At 37.6% G+C, this 15,542-nt stretch overlaps 1 protein-coding gene across 1 annotated transcript; it reads left to right on the top strand.

Annotated features, from left to right (window-relative positions):
* Window positions 1–440: 440 nt before the first annotated feature.
* On the top strand, window positions 441–5,958 carry LOC149404015 (auxin transporter-like protein 2). Its single transcript, XM_089607190.1, has 9 exons — window positions 441–902; window positions 1,481–1,702; window positions 1,791–1,976; window positions 2,058–2,170; window positions 2,260–2,443; window positions 2,877–2,974; window positions 3,719–3,926; window positions 4,288–4,545; window positions 5,653–5,958. The coding sequence occupies exons 2-9, from the start codon at window positions 1,508–1,510 to the stop codon at window positions 5,881–5,883; spliced, it is 1,473 nt and encodes a 490-aa protein (XP_089463316.1). The 5' UTR covers window positions 441–902; window positions 1,481–1,507; the 3' UTR covers window positions 5,884–5,958.
* The last annotated feature ends 9,584 nt before the right edge of the window (window positions 5,959–15,542 follow it).

The following is a 15,542-nucleotide window of genomic DNA, read 5'->3' as shown; positions in this document are numbered from 1 at the left end:
AGACTTGCTGTCTTAAAAACTAAAGTATACTAGAATTCTTTACAAACAGATAAAAATATAGCCAGCGATTTTACATTACTACATCAACTTAATACGAAATTAAAACAAACTTCAAAAAACGCAAAATAAAAGGGAACGTTGGAACAAAGAGAAAAGATCAGCACTACTACTTCCCTTGCTTACCTACTACAAAAAAGGCAACGAAATAACATCTATTTAAGTCGGTGCTGTTATATTTAGGCAGAAATATGTGATTCATAACTTTTCTTCTTTAAAATTATTTTCTTCTGCTATATTCAGTTTTATTTATTCCTTGTTTGGTTCGATGGACAAAAAGGTCGCTTTTAAGTGGGAATTAATGTGGACTAACAAAATACTAGATCGAAGCCATTCAAAGTAGTTGCTTTGCTTGGAGGCTATAAAAGGAAGGTCTGTTGTTTTTAACTTGATCCTTACTGATCATCGTCACAAACCCAACGTGCTTTGCTCTTTCGCTTTTTTTTTTTTTTTTTTTTTTAAAAAAAATCTTACAATTAATCTCTCTCTCTCTCTCTCTCTCTCGTTGTCACGCACCAAAGAAATATAGAATCGAATCGGAATTGGAATTTTGGAATACCACTCTTTTCTTCTCCGCTCTAGTCTATCTTTCTCTCTCTCTCTCTCTCTCTTCAAAAATCCTTCTACTTTGCTTTCTCGTGAGTGAGGGAATTGAAATCCATGGTTAATAACCAAGACCAAACTAAATCAGGTTATATAAAGTATAAATAAAGAGGCATATAGCCTCCAAAAGGTTCAGAAGGGGTTTCATTGATATAAGAGTTTTTATTTATATATTTCTATTTGGTTCGCCGTCTTTGGGTGTGGCTGCATTAAAAGTTTGACAGAGCTAAGGAGATCCGTAGGTGAAGATTTTACAATTATTTCAACGCATTTAAGTCTCTCTTTCTCTCTCTTACGATCTCTCTCTCTCTCTGAACCTCATTCTTTAAAGTACTTCTATATTTATAAACCCTCTTTCTCTGTGCCTATGCTCTGTTGTAGTTGTAGACTTGTAGTATAAGTACTCAACGTATATACCGGCCTTGTTTTCTCTATCTGGAAACAAGCAAAAATAAAAAATAAAAAATAAAAAAAAAAGCTCTTTGATAAACCAAAATCAAGTAGAGAAAGAAAGATCGTTTTGTTTGGAAGAGGGTAAGAAAAAAGAAAGATTATAAGCTTCAAGAAGAAAGTGACCTTTCGTGGCAACAAGGTAAACGGACCAAAACAACACGTAGAGTAGAGACTGAGAGAGTAACTTGACAAGAAAAGACATGTTTTAGCTTAGTTTTATCCTTTTCCCCTTGGATTTCCTTTGACCGAATTTTTATTTTATATATTTGTTTTTATTTCATTTTTACTTGAAGATCTGGGTACCACTATTGTTCAGTACACAACAATTGGCTTTGTCTCGTTGATTTTCTCAATATGTGTGTGGCAGATCTACGAAGAGAATTGATCTGTGAGGATGTTGGCCCAGAAGCAAGCAGAGGAGTCAATAGTGTCGAACTTCAGCGAGGCCGATGGGAATGAGTTGAAAGAAGAAGGGATTATTAGTGGGAACAGAGAGGAAGAAGAAAATCAATCTATGCTCAGCGTTAAAAGCTTCCTCTGGCACGGTGGTTCCGCTTGGGACGCTTGGTTCAGCTGTGCCTCCAACCAAGTAATTATTGATTAACTTTTTCCCTTTAATCGGAATCATTGCAGTTTTGTTGATATGATTAATTAATTTATCTGTTTGTGGAAATCAGGTGGCTCAAGTGCTGTTGACACTGCCGTACTCGTTCTCACAGCTGGGAATGCTCTCGGGAATCATTCTCCAGATATTCTACGGTCTTCTTGGAAGCTGGACAGCTTATCTCATCAGTGTCCTCTACGTCGAGTACCGTAGCCGAAAGGAGAAAGAAAATGTCAACTTCAAGAACCATGTTATTCAGGTAATATATTGCCATTAACAAGTATAATTTCTTCAAGTACATAACCCATGGTGGTTGATTATTTATTTATTAAGTTTACAGTGGTTTGAGGTGCTTGATGGGTTACTGGGTCCATATTGGAAAGCCGCTGGGCTTGCCTTCAACTGTACTTTCCTTCTCTTCGGATCTGTCATCCAGCTCATAGCTTGTGCAAGGTCAATATTATATTCTATTTATCATTTTTAAAAAAAAATTAATAGAAACGGGTCAGCTAATTTGCGGTCGTTTTTTATTGTGTGAGCAGTAATATTTACTACATAAATGATAACTTGGACAAGAGGACATGGACGTACATATTCGGGGCTTGCTGTGCCACGACGGTGTTCATACCCTCTTTCCACAACTACAGGATTTGGTCCTTCCTTGGCCTTGGAATGACCACTTACACTGCTTGGTACATGGCCATCGCTGCGCTCGCTCACGGCCAGGTAATTTTATCACTTATCACTTTATTTTTTCGGTCTTGCGTAAATATCATTTTTTTTTAGTAAAGTACTTGTTAAAAGATAAGTAGTAATTCCTTTTTTGTTATTGACATTTCTGCCTCTTTAGTACTCAAGTAGTGATACTTTATTATTATTATTATTATTATTATTATTATATGGCGAAAGTTTTCCTTAAAATAGTATTTGGTATTTATTACAAGTATCAGTTTTTGGGGAAATTTTATAGATGTCACTCAAATGTATGTAACTTGTGTAAAATACTCCTGTAAAACAAATGTTAAGAAAAAAAATAATTTATAGTAAAAAAATAACAGTTTATATAAAATTTCTATATTGATTGAGAAAATGGTAATGGAAAAAGAGAGGCTAAAGTGCATTGCTATCTTTTGGGTTCTAAGTATGTGTGAAATGGCAGGCCGAGGGAGTTGTGCATTCTGGTCCGACAAAACTTGTACTTTACTTCACCGGAGCCACCAACATTCTGTACACCTTCGGTGGACATGCTGTTACTGTGTAGGCTTTCTTTTCTTTCTTTTTGTATTTTTTTACATTAGTTTAATTTGAGTTTTTGTTTTTAACTATATAAGTAAAAATATATCAAAAAGAATTTATTTTGCTTCTTTCATTTGTTTCTACTCGCTTCTCTTACCAGCTTTTTGCCGGCCAACGGACAGTATAATAATAATCGATAATAACAACGTCACCTTATCTCCCAGTTTCTCAATTTCTCCTCTTTATGTTACACAGTTGAATTGATCCATTTTTTTTTGTTTTAAATTTAAAAAATGATAACCAAGCAGGGTTGATTTTGTTCTCTTTCGATTACCTTTTCAGCTGACGTTAAATCTAGTCGTTTTTGTCTTTTACCCAAGTGTATAATTTCCTCATCATATGACACTATTATCCAGTCATTTAGCAACCACATTTGACATCAGGGGCACAATCGTCATCTTAACCTCGCCAACCCAATTAGTCAAGTTAAACATGTTACTTAGTCATGACATACTGATTGATGCCCTATTAATTATATTTCCTTTTTTGTTAGTTATTATTTCTATTTTTATTCTTGAAAAATCCTTTGGTTTGATACCCAAATCGGAAACAATTTTCCGTTCCATTTATTTGGTAAATACTAATGACCATTGGTTTAAAAAAACAAGTATGAGAGTTGGATGAGAGATAGTAATGTTGAATAAGAGTAAAGGATAATGTTTGATAGTTTCGTATAAAAAAAATGGTAATACTGGTGTGTGGCAGAGAGATTATGCACGCGATGTGGAAGCCGCAGAAGTTCAAGTACATATATTTGATGGCAACATTATATGTGTTCACACTCACCCTCCCATCGGCAGCCTGTGTGTATTGGGCATTCGGAGACCAGCTCCTCAACCACTCCAACGCCTTTTCCCTCCTCCCCAAGACTAAATTCCGGGATGCCGCAGTCATCCTGATGCTCATCCACCAGGTCAAATTTCATTAATTATATAAAAAAATTTAGGTAACTAGTTAGTTTAGACGTTTAAAATTGTTATATAGTCAACGTTTGATAAATATTTCATAAATAGTCACAAGCACAACGTGACATATTTGATTTGCCATTTCATTGAAATAAAAAAAAATATTATATCTACGAACGTCAATTTAAGCATGTAAATACATAGATGCGGTTATTTAACAAATATTTACCTAACGTTGACTAAATAACAATTTTAAAGTATAAATATGACTATATTTAATGGACTCTTATTATATATATATATATATATATATATAATATATCAAGTACATATATTTTAATTTGATATTTATTTTCATGAACAATGCAGTTCATAACGTTCGGATTCGCATGTACGCCGTTGTACTTCGTATGGGAGAAGGTGATAGGGATGCACGACACGAGAAGCATATGCCTTAGGGCACTTGCTAGGCTTCCCATTGTGATACCCATTTGGTTTCTCGCCATTGTTTTCCCTTTTTTTGGACCCATCAACTCTGCAGTCGGCGCTCTCCTCGTCAGCTTCACCGTCTACATCATCCCCTCCCTCGCCCACATGCTCACCTACAGAACCGCCTCTGCACGCCAGGTAATCTAGCATCATAACATCCGCCGCTGTTTTGAGGTGTCATTATATGATTTAATTAAGGGTATGCATCTTTTCTAAACTTACTCATTGTGCTAGCATGTTTTTTAAATAGCATTGAATTACTAAATAAACTCATTTTTATTTGTGAAAATGACTACAGTGTTATAAGCTCAATAGTTAACGACAATTATTTGCTATAAATTTGACTAATAATGTAGAGATTAAAAATAAAAATAAAATAAAAAAACTCTACAGCGTGTATAGATCTCGAGGAATGACACTTTTTTAATCCACCGTAAAATACGATGGTCAAAACTCTTTAGCTTCGTAAGTGGTCAAAAGTCAACTATTTGGTTGAGTAATGGGCCTCTTGTTATCAGTGGGCCATGTAAGCATTCGGAAATTATCTATTGTCCCTAGGGGTATATTCGGGGATTGTAGAATGAGTGGGCAGCCGGGTTTGGTGGGGATTCCCACACATTCCGTAGTGTAGTGCCCACACGAGTATAGAGAGCAGCAATGTTCAAACAGCAATTACTCCTTTGGATTGTGAAATCTTAGGAAGAGGAATGATATATATGTATATGTGTTGCATATACATATTTTTTTTTTTTTGAAGCATGTTGCATATACATATTATAATACATACATTTTATTCAATAAATATATATATATATATATATATATATTTATTAATACATATATAGGTGGAGAGTCGTTGTCGTTCAGTTATACACTATAGTTACAGTCTGCGACTGTCTCCACTGAGCTGGCTGATTTGACCCGTTTTTCATGCGAACCCCACAACAGTAATATAGTTAATGCGATAAGGTGTTAATATGCCGTCCTATTGTCATAAATTAAATAAAAGTGTCACTCACAAACCCACAAAAAAAAACTCCACTAGTTTATTTGATCTCTCATCATTTTCTTTATTGCATTGCATTGGATATTAATGCCTCCATAGAAAATTAGAGTAAAGTCGAATCACTCCCGTAATTGCTCGAGGAAAGCTATATTTTTTTTTTCCATCAAGTGTGGTACTGTACTAATGAATTATATTTTAATTCGTTTCTGTTTTTTTTTTTTTTGTATTTGATAAATTAGAATGCTGCGGAGAAACCTCCTTTCTTTATGCCTAGCTGGACTGCAATGTATGTGTTGAACGCATTCGTGGTGGTTTGGGTTTTTGTGGTGGGGTTTGGGTTTGGAGGATGGGCAAGCGTCACAAACTTCGTCAGGCAAATTGACACTTTCGGTCTCTTCGCAAAGTGCTACCAATGCAAGTCTCTCACTCCAGTGGGAAACGCCACATCAGCAATACACCCTCATCACTAAAATATATATATACATATATATAATTGGCTTTCATATTTTGTACCATATATGGGGTAATAGTAATATTTTCCCACATACGACGCGTGCTGTTTTTATTTTCTATTTTGTTTTGTTAAATTAGTTGATTAAAAGAATAGTGTGCTAAATTATGATTATGATGATTCCCTTGATATAAAAGCAAAAGCTAAATATTAACATTATGGATATATATATATATATATATATATATATATATATGTTTAGGGTGTTTTCTTGTTCTTTTCTCATCCTTGCTCTTCTTTTAATGTTCTTAATGGTGGGAGATATTATAAAAGATTTCCCTGCTTCTTTCATGTTTCTAGCTATCAACAGCCTGCAGTGCCATCATTGCAAGCATATGCTTCCAAACTAAATTTAGTAAAAGAAAATAGTATGGATGTCTAAGTTATTAGCAGTTATTAAATGGTCAGTGGACAGATAAGTAAAAACATGAAAAGCCCTATTTTGTGGATCTCTTTTGAAAAAAATTAATTTTTTGTTTAGTTTTGTGGGCCAAATTAAAGCCCACATGGGAGCACAAGGGTATGCCTTTCCTCAACTTGTCTAATCATCACATGCCACTCTTTAATCCGTAGGATATTCTTCTAATTCGATCTCACATGCAATCGCGAAGATACAATGAACCCCCTATGTAAACTCAAAGCATAGTAACTCGCGGCAAATGTTTAAACAGATATCATGCCTAGAGACGGAGAGTTTCGAATTATTATTTAAATTTATTAAAAATTGGACCAGCTTCTTTAATAAGATTCAATGCATTTTTCTTTTATTGTTCTTTCAGATTTATCAGAGTTCATGGCATCTTTAGTTGAATTAATTAACTAATAAGGCAATGATTGACAAAAGTTGTTAAGTGTCTTCTTTGTTTGACAACAGTTTGATTGTATACCTAGAATCTATTATTGACGTAATGTCCTAGAAAATTAATGAAAATTCGAAAATAAATTATGATTAATGCATGTCAATAATATATTTTTTTTCGCCATAAAACATTCATGGCAGACTAATGTATCGTTGTGTATCGTGACCGTTAGGCCACTAATTGTAAAGACCTTGAATATAGAGAGAAAGAATTGGGAGATTCTTTATCGACAATATCTCAAATTAGCTCAGTCTAGTAGCCAAGTATTTATACATCAGTACAATAAAGCAAAACTCACTTTACACATCAACCGAGTGTATTGCACGCAGGCAATGCCACATCAGCAAGACTAGTATCACGTGTATAAATGAGTCTCAACCCACCCCACTAAGCTTAGTTTTACTACTCAGAAGAGGCAGTGGAAGTAAGCTTGTCATACAACAACGAAGGTTTACTACTCAGAGGAGTCCGTGAAGGTGAGTTTGTCACAAAATGCACATCAACTTCTACATGTTTTATTCTAGCGTGGAACACTGGATTCGATGAGAAAGACGTTGCACCTATATTATCACACCACATAAGTGCACAATGAGATGATTGTAGTCCAAGTTTTGCAAGCAAGCTGTGAAATTAAGTGATATCTATTGCTTAACAGATCTGTATTTTGCTTAACAACATTAACGCACCACTATTTTTTGCTTGCATGAGCAAAAAGTCACTAGATATCTTCCTAGACCCACATAGAATCCAGTTGTGGATCTTCTATCATCCACTGAGCTTGCCCGATCAGCGTATGAAAGTGTCTAAAAAAATCGAGTGTAACTAGTGACACATGGTTGAGAAAGTAATCGTCTATTTAGCGAGCCAATAAGATACCTCAAAATTCTCTTGCAAGCACGCAATGTTCATGAGTTTGTGACTTCAAAAATTGACTAAGCATATTGACCAGATAAGCTATATCTGGTCGAGTCAATGTCAAGTATTGAAGAGCACGATTAAATAAAGAAATAGGATATTCTCCTTATAAACTCTCATAAATGGTTTCCTTATATTATGGAAAGAAATAAGGAAACATTATACCAAGATACTTATCGGATGGTTGAGAGAGAAAATAGGAATTATGATGAAGATCCAATTCTTAATTAACCATATATACAAGGATTAAATAAAGGAATTAAGGAAACATTATTCTTTCCTTATATATCTTTTTTGTATCACTGTAAATAGTGAAATTCTGTTTTAACGAGAAAAACAAGATGTCGCACACAATGTAGAGACAATGTGCTCGACAACTTGCATAGAGACAAATAATGGATAATAAATAAACAATGCGTAAAAGTAAAGACACATAATATGGTTACCCAGTTCGGTGCAACGTCACCTATGTCTGGGGGCTCACAACTAGTGGAAATGATTTCACTATCAAGTAATCAATAGTACAAACAAGGAATTATTTGAACAATACAAATATCAATGCCCTAGAAACTATTACTACAAGTGATTACCAAATCAAGGACTCCCCCTGAATTTGAGACCTCTCTCAATTCCACTCTTCAAGCACGCCCCGGTTTTTCGTCAGCTTCAATCACTAGTACAAAAAACAGCATTGGGTGCGACTTTTTTCGCACCTGAAAGTCAATTTTCGCACCCAATGATACCTTTAGGTGCGACATTTTCGCACCTCGCACCCGAAAGTTCGCACCTAAAGGTCATGGGTGCGAAAAGTCGCACCCGAAGGTCATAACTTTTAGGTGCGACTTTTAGGTGCAGTTTTTCGCACCTATATTCGCACCCATAAGTCAGAAAAAATGTGCGAAAAATTTGGCGGGTAGGCGTCGCACCCAAAAATTTGGCGGTTAGGCCTTTGGGTGCGACCAGTCGCACCCGTTGGCCTACCCGCCAAATTTTTGGGTGCGACCAGTCGCACCCGTTGGCCTACAATAGTTTTTTTAAATTTTTTTTTATTTATTATGCTTATGAATTCTATAATTGTAATCAAATAATATGTACTAAATAGTTTATTAAATAGAAAATTCATTAATTAATATTCATAATAATAATAAAAACTAACCATTAGTTGTTCGATTACAATAATTATTATAATGTACGACAAATAATTAAAAAAATGTTCATTCTTTTCCCTTTCCTTTTCCTCGGTTTGTAAACCACTCCTTGAACATTTTACTCCCTCTTCCGCCAAATCTTGCTCCAGAACTGCTGCTACCTCCTCGTCCACTGCCGCTCGTACGCTCACTGCCGCTCGTACGCTCTCGCTGGAATTCTGCTGAAGCTGGCGGCGTCGTCTGAGCATCTGCCATTGAAACTGATGGCGGCGTTGTCTGATGCATAGGGTTCATCTGAGGCGACGGGTGCATTTGAGGCGACGGCGTCGTCTGAGGCATCTGTGGCATCATGCCGGGCGACATCTGAGGCATCTGTGGCATCGTGCCGGACGACATATGAGGCAAGGGCGAAAACTGCTGCGTGAACGCGAACATTTATCGCTGCATCTCCTCCATCTGCTGTTGGTTGGCTCGCCTCATCTCTTCCATAGCGAGTTGTTGTGCCGCCACCTGAGCTTGGAGCTCGCCAACCACTAGATCTGGAACGCGGCGCCGCGACGAGCCTGAGCCTGACGACGAGCTTTCGTCCTGACCCTGAGCAATAGCCCAAGTTGATCTCGGGACCGTTGGACCTATTCCAACGTACCAATCTTGACGGTTTCCGAGAATTTCTAGCATTGCGTGCTCCTCTGCATCGTCCTGGTTAAAGACTACGCCTTGCTCTTCTGCTTGTCGCTGAAGATCCGCCAGTAGAGTAACTATCCGCGCCTTTACACATAAAAAAATTATTAAAAATTAATTATTATGTAAGTAACGTAATCTTAATTATCACATATGACTTACATGTGCTCGTCTCGCCCAATCTGTCGTCCATTCACCTTTTCTATTATGGTGTTTTTGCTCCCACGTCGTTAACGCGGAGCCCAAAGTCCCATCATCCTTACTCTGCAATTGTTATGAAAATATAAGTATTGAATTTATTTCAAATTAAATATTTCAAAATTAGAATAACTTACGTTCAAATGACGATGTGCCAAGAAAGAAAGAGATCCTTGAGTCAACCTCGTCTTCTTCTTCTTCGAATTCTCCTTGTTGCGATTAGACTTTTTCTGCAAATAATTAATTTTGTCATTATTCAATCTGATAAAGATATTGTGATTTATTACAATCATACATTACGTACCTTCCAATCGTCAGTTGCGAACTCGTCTACCACCGCCTCCCAATCCTCTTTCTTATATCCCGGTGGTGTTTCCGCCTTAGCGTTTTCTGTGCTCCCACAAAACTCCAACCTGAACTTCTCTGATAGCTTGGACTTCTTGTTGCGTCGCCTGATCTTGGCATTCCGAATGATAGCCTGACCAATCGTATTCTGATAGCAATCCGCAGGCAGATCCTCGCCGGTGTCAAGATCCGTGTACACAAATCTGAACTCGGAATGAAGTGCGCTCAAAATAGCAGCCAACGTCTGGGGCGTCACTTCACTCCAATCACGAGTCGTAGGCGGGATATGTGTTTTCACCAAAGCACCGAGGCGGTTGTTAAATAGTCCAACCTTTTTATTTTCTTTCCTTATCTCTTGATAGAATGTTTGGTTTATTGGGTCCCACTTGACCACCTTCGCACCCGGTACACCCTGTGTTGCTCGCGCCGACGTCGAGCCGGTTGTTGGTCCCCTTGATTTCTTAGGACTTTGGGAATCAGGTTCCCGTGGCGGACCTTGAGAATCCGGTCTCTGTGGCGAATCTCCACCAGAACCCGAAGCGGTCGACATCCTATAAAATGAAAACAACAATTGTAAATTGACATCGTATAAAATAAAACAACATTTGTGAACATACATCACAAAACAAAAGGAAACAACATCATACAAAAACGTGGGTGACACCACGTATATATTTTATTATAAAACCTCACATATGGCGGAGGAAAACCGTGGTTACATAGATAGTTCTCATTCATCATCATCACTACCTATATCAACATCAACATAAACATCAACATCAACATCTTCTCCCTCAAAAACGATGCATTCCTCATGATCATCATCGTCTTCCTCACCATCGTCAACGATATTTACTAGCTCAGCATCTTCGATTTCATGTCGATGATTCAGACGATCGATGTTTGACAATTCTATTGTCAACGGAATCGAGGCTGAGGTGGTGAGGTCGACTTCAGGAACGTCCCAAATCCCTCGATGATTGCATTCCTGAACGATTTCCTAGTTACCACCTAAAACAAGATCTTTGATGTAAAAGACTTGTTTCGCCTGAATTGCGAGTATGTACGGCTCCTCTGTAAACCACTGTTTCGCGGTAAAAGCACTCGTTTCTCCAGTAGTCTTGTCGTTGTGAACTAGTCGCCGAGAATCGTGCTTGTCACCGTACCATATACATTTGAATAATACAACACGACAGTCGTACCTATAATTCAGCACCAAGACGTCTTCCATCCGACCGTAGTAAGTGAAATCATCCACAGGCACACATACACCGCTATTTTGAGTGACTCTTGATTATCGCGACGATGAGTACTGAACTTCACGCCGTTAACAAAGCAGCATGGATATTGATAAGCGACTTGAAGGGAACCGATAGAAAGCGAGTATATCTCGTCAGACACGTCAGAGCCACTAGCTTTCATTTCAAAAATCTGGTTATTACGAAACAAAGTATTGGTTAGCACTTGTGTGTTTATAAAAAAACGGGTTATTGTGTTATTACCTTGTTCGCAAACCAATCTTTGAATCCCTTTCTATGCTCCGCTTCAATATCGTGAACTCCAGATTCGTTCAGGAAATCCAAATGCTCGCTGTTGCATGTTTAAAACATTGATTAAACAAAATACAACAATGAAATAAGTTAGAGAAGCAAGTGGATCGATTACTTACACCAAATACGGATCCACTTCAGGACAATTGGTATACATGTACCACTCCGCTTTTTCTCTTTGCTCATCGTCTAATACTATCGCGTTCATCATCCCATAAGGCACACACATCTCGGATCGAAAAACGGAGAGCTCTCGCACTTTAACTTCTTCAACTACTTTCTTATCTTCAATATACCTTGCAATGAACGTTAGAGCTTCTTCTACAACATAAGCTTCTGCAATAGAGCCTTCTGGTCTAGCTCTATTTTTGACAAAATGTTTTAACGTCCCAAGGTATCTCTCAAAAGGGTACATCCACCGCATATGCACCGGGCCACCGTGCAACGCTTCCTCTGGTAGATGCATCGCCACGTGAACCATGATCGTGAAAAAAGCAGGTGGAAATATCATCTCAAGCTTACATAAGACTTGCATGGACATCGATATTCATAATTATCGTTCGGAAATCTTCTTGCAGCGCGGATAAATTCATTAACTCCGATTTTATACTGCAAGGACAACCGATTGTTCTCGGTGATCCAATCTCTACTTGGATTGGACATTGATTTCGCTAAACGAAAGAGAAAAAGAACAATTATTAAGAGTTGTTGCTAAATGACGAAGACGACTGAAATCGATTACTTATGTTGGCGCTGATGCCCAATAGTACGACTTAAGAGTTATTGCTAATTAAGCGACGAAGAACTATAAAGATGAAATTATGAATTGTATGTTATTTGAAGTCGAATTGAAAAAATTAGGGTTTTGAGAATAATTGGTTGGAAACTCTACCGAAATTTCGGCAGAATTTTCCCTATAATTCTAAGAAACCAAAAACCTGCAAACTCATTTCAAAAGCATATATAAATCATCCAAAACTATCTTCATAATCAACTAAACCCTAAATCGAACCTCCGTGGCTCGATTACAACAAAAATTCAATAATATCAACTAATTTATAAAAAATATGTAAACTAAAACTAAATTATACAATAACTCAACTAAATTCAATTTCATGATTAACAATTGAACAAATAACTTAAATTATATTATATTAACTTAAAAAATTACTAACTAAATTAATTTCAACTACATAAAACATTTTACAAATTTTACTAATTATATCAAATTAATTTCAATTACATGATTAACAATTTTAATAAGGGATTATATCAAATTAATTTCAATTACATTAACAAATTTTACCAATTTTACTAATTATATCAAATTAATTTCAATTACATAATTAACAATTTTTATAATTATATCAAATTAATTTCAATTACATAATTAACAATTTTATCAAACTAACTACATTATTAATACATATATACATATAAAAAAAACTATTTAATTACCTAACTAATTAACAATTAGACTAATTATACTAATTATACTAATTACAATTAATCTAAATTAATTAAAAACACAATTAAAAAGGCTTCGAGAGGCTAACCTGTATGCGGGACTTGAGCACGGCGGGCTGCGAGAGGCACGACGGTGCTACGACGGGGAGTTCGTGGGCGTCGCTGCCTGGGTTTCGCCAAACCAACTTAAACAAAAAGAAAAAAACACACATACACACTGAGTAATTTATTCCGTTTTATATGCAATATCAGCAGCCTTGTCTTTTTCCTAAGTGTCTAGAAACCAAAAGCAGTTGAGAAACGCAATGCAAACAGTGAGAGCACATGATCATGACAATAAGCACATCTATCATTTATATATACACGAAAATTTTAGATAAAATACCCAATAATACTCTGGTTGAGAGACGGACCTATGAAATTTGATCTCTTTGGGCTTGGCTATACACCTGCTGCGATTACATAAGGCCAGAATTAAAAAAAAGTCGGAAATGGAATTCAGATTAAAAAAAAAAAGTTGTTGAGCAAGGATGAGGAAGTGTTACTCGAGCCGAGTCAAACAGATAGAGAGGAGAATCTAGTGTTTGTGCGGCGAGGAAAGGCAGAGGGCGAGGGCGCTGGGTAGGTTGGGGGGTCGTCAAGTTTGTGGGACTGTGAAGCCAAGTAGTCGGCGGGCCCGAGCACAGACAGCCGCCACGCGGTGGTGGTCGCTCGCCGCGGGAGCAGAGGCCGGGCGGAGAGCCGTCGGTGGTGGTCGGAGAGAGCGACGGTGGACTGTGGTGGTAGGAGAGAACCCGGAGAGGAGAGAGGGTCGGATTGATGAGATAGGGTCGGATTGAGAGAGGGTCGGATTGAGAGAGATGGAGTGATTATGAATGAAAATCGCATAGAAAATTTCTTTTATATCCTGACCTAGACTTTCGGTGCGACTTTCTCGCACCCAAAAGTTTCATTGGGTGCGACAAAGTCGCACCCAATGACCTGTGACGGACTATTGGGTGCGACAAAGTCGCACCCAATGACGTGTGTCAGTACTTTTGGGTGCGACTTTGTCGCACCCAATGATATTTGAAAACAGAGGGGGGAAATTTGGCCGCCGAAAAATTTTAGACATGTGGGTGCGACAAAGTCGCACCTAATAGTTAGGATACAGTATTGGGTGCGACTTAGTCGCACCCAAAAGTTTTGACGGACTTTTGGGTGCGACTTGTCGCACCCAACATAATAAAAAATCGCGAAAATTTTCTAGTGCTTGTTTGACTTATGGGTCCGACTTTTCGCACCCGAAAGTCTTTTGGGTGCGACTTTTAGGTGCGAAAAGTCGCACCCAAAAGTCTTCCGCACCGGAAAACTATATTTGTAGTAGTGAATCTCAACGCACGTGAAGACTTCAATCATGCAATCACAAAACCCAATCTGACAGACATTCAGAATTCTTGAATAGTGTTTGGAGAATTACACCGCTCTTATCAAAACAAATAGTCTCCCAGTCTTACACTCGTGCACGTCTAGGAACCCTAAGTGTTTTGATAAAGCGTCGAGAATTGATAAGGGGGTAGCACTCGGCTTTGATAGTAGTCATACAAGTCTGGAAGTCAATCTAGGGTTTCCTAACCCATAAATGTGTGAAGATCATCAAAGAAAGTCTTCAACAATAAGATCTGGCAAAACAGGAAACTTGCTAGAATTACAGTCTGCGCACAAAGAGAAAGATGTCTCTACAAATCTTGAAGCGTGTTGTCCGACATCTTTCCTTAGTAACTTGCAGTAAAAAAATAAGCATACACATAACCTAACAACAATTTCTCCATTTGGCTATTTTTTAGGCAAGCACTTCCAGAGCAGTTCTCAGCCAGATATAGTCTCAATCAAATAAGTCAAAATAAATGACAAAATGATGACCTCTCCCCCTGATTACCTCAAAAACATACCAAAGGCAAGGATAAACCAACACAAGGGAAGGCAAATATCTGAAAAAGCTCACTAGAACTGAAGCAAACAGCAGATAATCACTGCAATCAACATAGTCTGAATGCACATACCGAAGAGGAGAGCAGAGGCTGATCACAAAGGAAAGCCACAGAGTGTATCAACCAGAGCATCAACAACTAAAGGTGACCAAATATTCAGATACTACAGACTAAATAAAGAGACACTCTAGAAAGTAGGAGTCCCGGCAGAACCCTCATCATCGTCATCTTCATCTTCCTCTTCATCACTATCGGCCACATCTTCTTCCTCTTCCTCATCTTCATCTTCATTCTCTTCATCTTCTGGACCAGGCTGAGCAGTCTGTGTCGGTTGTGAGGTAGAAGCACTATCAGTAAAGGAAGAGGCTCATCACCTTAATAAGACCATCACAAACAGCATTCCGGCGAGTAGAAGTCTCAATGATCTCCTTGGGAACAGGGACTTCTTGAATAAGAGCATTGAGAATGTCACTCTGCATAATCT

The sequence above is a fragment of the Urtica dioica genome, chromosome 2 (assembly GCF_054948205.1).
Source record: "Urtica dioica subsp. dioica isolate 48M chromosome 2, U.dioica_male_clone48M_v1_H2, whole genome shotgun sequence".
NCBI classification, from domain to species: domain Eukaryota; kingdom Viridiplantae; phylum Streptophyta; class Magnoliopsida; order Rosales; family Urticaceae; genus Urtica; species Urtica dioica.
Note: the sequence above shows the minus strand (reverse complement) of the source record. Positions and strands in the feature narration are given on the sequence as shown.